The sequence below is a fragment of the Suillus paluster genome, assembly GCF_016628075.1.
Source record: "Suillus paluster strain FC165 chromosome Unknown EDB91scaffold_28, whole genome shotgun sequence".
In the NCBI taxonomy this organism is placed as follows: Eukaryota; Fungi; Basidiomycota; class Agaricomycetes; order Boletales; family Suillaceae; genus Suillus; species Suillus paluster.
This window is the reverse complement of record NW_024537588.1, coordinates 91,274-98,452: the sequence shown is the minus strand read 5'-3', so window position 1 is coordinate 98,452 and position 7,179 is coordinate 91,274. Positions and strand designations below refer to the sequence as shown.

Here is a 7,179-nt window from a genome sequence, read left to right as displayed (position 1 = left end):
GTTGGACCACGTCCCGCCAGTTGGCGTAGTGCCACACGGTTTTCTCGACGATCATGAAACCGGGGTCTCCGGCACTGGCGTCGACTATTCTGACTGCGATGGTGTAAGACATGGTTTCTGTATGAGGGCAATGTGTAATGCTGCGTAAGTATTCGACGGGGATTGATAGATCACGAGTGATGAGAGATGAGTGAGGGGGATTTATTCACTATCGATACAGAAGGTAAGGATCGGCTTTTATATCTAAGTGAGTGGCAGTACGAGTAGTCAGCCGAGTAGTACGTCGACCGGTACAAGGGGAAGTCTATAGCCGGAGGAACAAAGGGAATTCCATAGCTAGCAGAATGACATTCCTTACAAATGTCAGGCGACGTTGACTGGCATGTTCAAGATTAGTTGTTTGCTAACCTGGTTGTAAAGAGGAGTGAACTGAAGAAAACCGTGTACATTGCAGGCCCTTTATACCTCGAAGTTTGCTTGGTGCAGTTTGTGCAAGTCACTCTGGGCCGTTTGTTCGACCGGGGTGTGATGTTGCCGAACAGTGCTGCAAGTGCGGGGTATGTTTGACGTCCTATTCATCCATAACGACATTGCACCTCCGGGCGCAATGGTGGGGACTGTGGCATGGATCATGGGACGACTAATATCAATATGCGTCCTGTCGGTTTAATTGATTACGAGACACGCCCTTTATTTTCTCCCAACTATACCGATCACATCAAGACAGGGGCCGGCGGCTATCCATCGGCAACCATGGTGCATCTTCATAGGATATACCAATGAAGGGCCTGCGTAATGCCTATCTGTGTCTGTGGGCTGCATTTTATATTGCTTTGGAGTCAGTTTCACTCTTACCGCTCACAGAGTTCAGGGGATTATATGCCTGGCAGGTCCCAGTTCCAGCTCATTCGAATCAACGTACTATGTACTCATCCTTTGTTTTCTCCCAACCATACCAGGCATCAAACGAAGGGCTGACAGTTATCCATCGATAATCATAGTGCATCTGCCTAGGATAGACCAATGGTGCCTGCGTCACGGACGCCTTCACTCTTACCGCCCACAGACTTTAGTGGGGTTGGCAGGTCTTCTGAACTTCGCTTATTCTGTTCCTAGAATTTCCAAGTATGCGCTAGCGTTTGGTTGGAGCCCAACTACGTCCAACTACACCTCTCCATAACGAGTTCCCCGAACAAGGGATGTCATGCGCCCTGGCCCCTGGTGAAACAGACCCAGTGAGGCGAACAGGGTCGGGCGTTCTGGACCTATGATAACATAACGCTTCTTTATCCAATTTCCGATGTCTAACTTCTTTGTCAAGTACTCTCGGTTCTGTAAGACGGTTGAAATTTTGCTGTCGCTAGTTCTGGTCAGCTACCGTTCCAGCTTATTCGAATCAACGTACTACTCATCGGTTGATGGAGATGTGCTGCAGTTGACCAGATCCCTTTGATCACGCCTCAGCTCAACTTCGTCGATTCGTCCGACTGCTAGTTTCGAACGAGCAGTACCTAATACAGCATATGACAGTTAATGTATTGTGTTGCAAAGATCCGTCCGTTCGTTAATCTGGGTGTGGCCTAGGCCACCTACCCGTGTTAATAGCCTACCCATAGGCTATGACCGTGGAACCAGTGCTGGGCAACGCCACGGTACCGGGACCTCTGTCTTCTTTGTTTCCGACGGAAATGAACGTCTGCGCCAAGATACTTGAAGAAGGAACTTGACTTGTCTTTCCTCTAGATGTGGCTTGACGGAACTATCCTGACTTTGGGTCCGCCCGGAGGCCAGGCTGAGTGGCAGTAGCAGGCGTGATTTTCCCCTGTGACAAAGTAATTTATTCGTGGCACACTACAGTCTGTAGGGAAACCCGTCGTAGATAGACATTCTCATCTTTGCTGGTGAAGTTGCATTGTAGAGTCAAATCGTTCCTAGACCGACTGCTCATGAAGCTTCCTCTCCGCCTAGGTGCCCACCCACAGCTGCCCAGCAATAATGCCCGCATCCAGCTGCACACGGATGACCCGCCAGTGTCCTCTCCCGCCAGCCCTCAGAGCTGGTGACCTCTTCTCCCTCCTCTACGTCATCATCTCGTTCTCTGATCAGCGAACGCCCTCGTGCAGATGAAGGGGCTGGGATATCGACCATCGGGCGTTCCATGTAATATCGCCTGTAGCACTCTTGGTGTCCTCCGTGCATGCACACAGAACATTGGAAAAGGAGTGTGCGAACGGGAAGATGACTGATGAAAATGAGTTCTCAACGCGCAGAGACATAAAATGCTTGACTGACCATATCGAACACCTTACAACTGCACTCTTGCATGTCGTACATAATGCGTGCGCCCCTGTCACTGTTCGAGGGCGAGAGAGGATGATTGCCTTTCGACAACGTCCACAGGCGGTGTAAACGACGGTTTCGAGCTACAATGTATCTTCAACCTCGTCTCACACGCATCAGTGTAACAGGGACACACCTTAGTGGTACTTGTAACATCTTCGAAATCGCTGCATTTACGCAGGTAAGCAGCACAGGTGTGCAGTCGGAGGCGAGTGAGTAGTTCTTATGGGTGTTAGTCCGGCGTTCATAACAGGTGAACAGTCAAGCTTACCTATATATGCCTCTAAGAATTGCAAACCTCTCCTCCGGCTGATCTCCAGTTCCTTAGCTGCAATGAGCGCCAGCATAGCGCACATCTGAACATCACCCTAATCGGTGCTACATCAGAAACCACACGAGATCACGTCAAATTAATCCCCTACTGCTTCTGCGAATTCTTCAAGCGCGTCTCGAAGTGCGTGCCATGCTGCCTCGCGGAGCTGGGCTTCTTCCTCCATCACAGCGTGACGTCTAGATTCAGTCATATCATGCCAGGCTTGGTATTCATCTGACTCTGCGTCCGCCTGCATGGCATCCTCATCATGATGCCCAAGCCCAGAATTTTGCTCCTGTTGGACAGACCCAGCAGTAACAGTACGAATGCTACTATGGCTCGCCTGTTTCGCCAAATGAGGACTCTCGGACACTGTGTACACAGGAGATGGTGATGATGCAGCAAGAGCAGCAACGGTGGCACTTCGCGTACGGCTCTTCAGTCGCTTGGCAGCCGAGTTCTTCCTGGGTCGTGTCCTCGACACAGATGCTGCTTTTACCCTGATCGTCTGTGGTCTAGTACTGCACTCCGAGTCACGACCGCTATGTCCTTCGCCATCAGTATCAGTCGACCCAGGCGACGGACTAGCCTCGTCGTCCCCATGCTCCTTACCACCATCATCCTCATCCTCCGTCCAACGCTGCCCAGCGAGTCTGGAGAGTGGGCTGGGATGCGCCGGGCCTGTGCGGCCCATGCTAAGACTTCTCGACTTCGACATTATGGGTCGCAGAGGAATCTCGGGCGGTACGTCTGCCTCGTTTTCACTGTGACTGTCCGGGGCGTCAGCGCTGACCAAGTGTTCGCCGTCTGACGAATCCGAGTCATCCAGAGCACCTTCGCCTACGTGGCGGAGGCTTCGGTCGCTCGCACTGATACTAGGTGCGCTGGGGCTCTCGCTGTGGGCTGCAGACGCACGACTATACACAGACGGCCGCCTTATATGTCCTTGTCCTTGCGCCAATGCCGGGGTGGAAATAAGAACAGATGGACGGCGGGGTGTTATCGTAACAGGCGTCATGGTCGTCGAAGGCGGGAGTGCTGGTGCTGGCGGAAGGGAAGCGGGAATGTGACGAGGCGATGAGGATGTGGATGACGCAGGGGTTAAGTTTCGTGAATTTGGAGGTGGTTTGGTTGCGGGTGGGGCTTCTCGCTCCCCAGAACGTTCTCTCGATGCAGAGGTTCCGTTGCTGTTTTTCGACGTGGAACGCTGATCTTGGGGTAGAGATTGAGATTGACTGGTGATACGTGACTTGGCGGGGGAACTAGAGTTGGGGCGTATCTGTTGGATCATCTTGGAGACAGAATCTGACGAGGCGCCACGCTTTGAGGCGGGTTTCGAGGTGGAACCCGAGGCATGAGATCCAGAGTTTGTGCCAACTGTAGGAAAGGCAGCCGGAGCCGAATTAGAGTGCGTGAGGTGTGGGATGATCTGGTAGCTGTTCTCCGAATGAGGTGAAGGTTTTATAAACTCTGGAATGACATCAGTAAGTAGAGAGCCAAGCAGCAGCCATACTTGTGCTGCGCGAATGCTTCCCGCTTGAATAGACACCTAAGGATATTCTGTTTATTCATATACACACCCACGTGCGAGGAACACTAACCTCGGCGTTTGCCTTGCAAACAGCAGCCCTGTTCCTCCCGTCAAACTCGACAAGGTACTTCCTTGCGAGATGCTCAAAAAGTCCTCCAGTTTCCGTATTTCGAAGCCTTCCGCATACATATGTACCCATATTTTGCAGAAAAGGCATGCGAGGCTTATCACCAAGGCATTTGAGTTTGAGCTTTCGTTCAGGAAGTACATGCCGTTTGTCAGGGTGGCTGCATCACGGAAGATTAAGATAAGAGCGTAGCATAAAGCGAAGGGTACGGACATATCATCGTAGGGCACTTCCCATCTTGTTCTTCTGTCCGAGACAAAAGCCAATGTCCCGTCGGTATCCCCATTGACACCAACATGCCAAGACAGCGCCACGCGCGGAACAGCATCAACAGGGCGTACAGACCTACGCAAGTCGACTTGAGCAAATGTTCCGGATGCATGCTGGACCCAAAGCGCATGTGAGTCGCGGAATGTGGCATCTGCAAATGGGATGCACACAAGTGATTAATCTGATGAGACCTGGCATAGTTTTAGAACATACCTGTTACTCCCCCTTCCGAGGCGCTCGCTTCGACAGTCCATTTAGCAATCCAGCCGCGTCTTACATCCCATATCTCCACGGCGTCTGCCCCGTTACCTTTGGAGTCCTTGTCTTTAGTGGCGTCCGTGACAGAACTGGAGGCACTAATGAATGCTGGAGTTGCGGACTGTAGTCGAGGACTGGCTAATAGCTCGGTGCCTCCGCCAAAGTCCTCATTGGACACGATCGCGAGCTCGGAGGGGTACTCGGGACGCCAGAGTACCCGGCGTACGGGGAATGACGGATGAAGGGTATAGGTAGGCTGATGCGCAATATGAGCGGACGTGCCAGATGTGGTGAGGTCCCAGACCTGTATGCCCATAAGTAAATATAACCCAGCGAAAGTAAAAGCCGACGTACTTTGACGGTGTGATCCAAACCTCCGCTGACTATCCAGCTCCGATCGGCACCAACAACATCACCGACATTGTTGGCAGCCGGGGTGCTACACCAGTCCAATGCAAGAATTGGACCTGCATGGGCTACAGGCAATCTATCGAGCTGACCCCTCTGACCCATTTGAAGATCCCAACGATAGATTGATCCGTTGTCAAGACCCACGACAGCTTGAAGGGGATGGGATAGACACGGTGAGAAGACAACAGAGCGAACTGAGGTTGGATGGTGGATCTTCAAGAGGGACTTGGACATGTCTCGAAGATCCTACGCCAAAAGTGAGCTACTGAGCAGGCTAGTACATGACAAGTGCACACCCAGACACGCATATCACCATCAGCAGAGCCTGTAACGCAGTAGTATGGTACAATAGTGGAGCAGGACAACTTGTGAATCGAACGAATATGATTCTTCGTCTTTCTTTCTAATAGCGTTTGAGATGTAGCATCAAATATAAGACAAGTACACGCACCGTATTTGGCGTTGCCAGCCCTGTTGAGATCCCACATAATGAGATCCCCATTCCGCGCGCTTGTGAGAATCTTGTTGTCGTAGCCTTCGAAGGAAATGAGACGCTGAATACCAGAGTATGGGCAACTGCTTACTGCCATGGCACCAGGCAACATCAGTGCTTGCACTATCAATCTTTAAGCCACTTCCATCCCATATGTTCCGCGACGCTTCGATACGATGCCCACCGCGACCGATGGAAGCCTTATGGTCATTATTGGCAGGATCTTCTGGATCAGACAGACGCAAGATGCGCAGGGCTAGCGATAATCTCAATAACACGCCAATCTCATGCTACACGAAAATATTTTATAATGTTACTCACATTCTCGTCCTGCAACAACACATCTTAGACCATCTTCACTCTTTGCTATGGTTCCTCCACCATTGGTGGTTGCACGGTGCGAGCGGACACTTCTCACTGGTCCCTGGTATCCGTGCTTGCGTGAGTCCGAGTATAGGTCCGCCGTATAACCTATGAGGGACAACGGTACTGCGGAGTTCAGCGTCGACGCACGTCTGGGGACTGTTGATTGCATATCCCGAGTTCGTCGTCCGCGTCGACGACTCAACACCCCGCTTAGGCGAAAATCGAAGGACTATATTTGGTTACTAATACTATATCCAATACAGTTCATCCGCTACTACGTAACCAGTTGATCAGCTACCTTGCACAGGTACGACGGTGAGTGTGTAGGTGGATATTAGCAAGGACGATCCACTACTCCTCCTTTTTCATGGTGACAAGGCGGTTTGACGCTATATACGAGCCTTACCCATGACAATCAATTTCCTCAGGATACACTATCATATGATAGTCTGCCAACGAACGGTGTGAAGAAATGGTATGCGGAAAGATGATCGAGGGAAGGACTCACTATGCCTGCATGAACATTGCAGACACAGTCGATGCTGGCAACTTGAACTCGGAAGAAAGTTTTAGAAGGGCAAGAACTTATTCAAACAAATTCTCGAGGGGTGATCTCACGTGCGACCCAGCTGATCTTCTAGAAGACTTTCATATTCTTGAAACAAACGGTTGTTTCTCGAAGTTCTAGCACAGTAAGTGGAACACTTTGCGCCCGTATGTGATGAGCGTCAGTGCACGCTGATAAGTTTAGATAACAGAGTTATGGCATATGTCCCCTTATTTCCCTTTCCCTTGCTTGCCATCACTCACTAGCCATGATCACGGCGCAATTACTCGCCCATATCATCAAGACACTGAAGAAATCCTTTTCACAACTTGCACGCCGCTCTGCGAGTTTATTCATCTTTTTCTTGTCTTTACTTCGCCGCTTTACTCACAACTCTGCACGTCGTTTAAAGCTCGGTGATCGGATATCGATAACTCGTTTTTCCACCCTCCCGCGATCTCAAAGAGACATCGCAGGAGAGGATGCGCCCATTTTCTCGAGTCTTTTGCCTCCTGATCAAACG

General features: G+C 50.9%; 1 protein-coding gene across 1 annotated transcript; it reads right to left on the bottom strand.

The window, feature by feature from the left end:
- Positions 1-1,752: 1,752 nt before the first annotated feature.
- Positions 1,753-6,337, bottom strand: EDB91DRAFT_1134938 (uncharacterized protein). The gene is made up of 13 exons (XM_041318793.1): positions 6,065-6,337; positions 5,835-5,999; positions 5,702-5,785; positions 5,547-5,653; positions 5,194-5,496; positions 4,795-5,143; positions 4,525-4,732; positions 4,255-4,471; positions 2,763-4,202; positions 2,612-2,708; positions 2,477-2,562; positions 2,293-2,423; positions 1,753-2,242 (listed from the first exon to the last, which is right to left on the bottom strand). The coding sequence occupies exons 1-13, from the start codon at positions 6,276-6,278 to the stop codon at positions 1,945-1,947; spliced, it is 3,699 nt and encodes a 1,232-aa protein (XP_041176810.1). The 5' UTR covers positions 6,279-6,337; the 3' UTR covers positions 1,753-1,944.
- Positions 6,338-7,179: the final 842 nt, after the last annotated feature.

Excerpts from the sequence above, each read along its gene's own strand:
- EDB91DRAFT_1134938 (XM_041318793.1), bottom strand. The coding sequence starts at position 6,278 with ATGCAATCAACAGTCCCCAGACGTGCGTCGACGCTGAACTCCGCAGTA. Across the intron at positions 4,203-4,254 it reads TTTGCAAGGCAAACGCCGAG|GTGTCTATTCAAGCGGGAAG; the intron begins GTTAGTGTTCCT and ends GAATATCCTTAG. Across the intron at positions 2,709-2,762 it reads TTGAAGAATTCGCAGAAGCA|GGTGATGTTCAGATGTGCGC; the intron begins GTAGGGGATTAA and ends AGCACCGATTAG.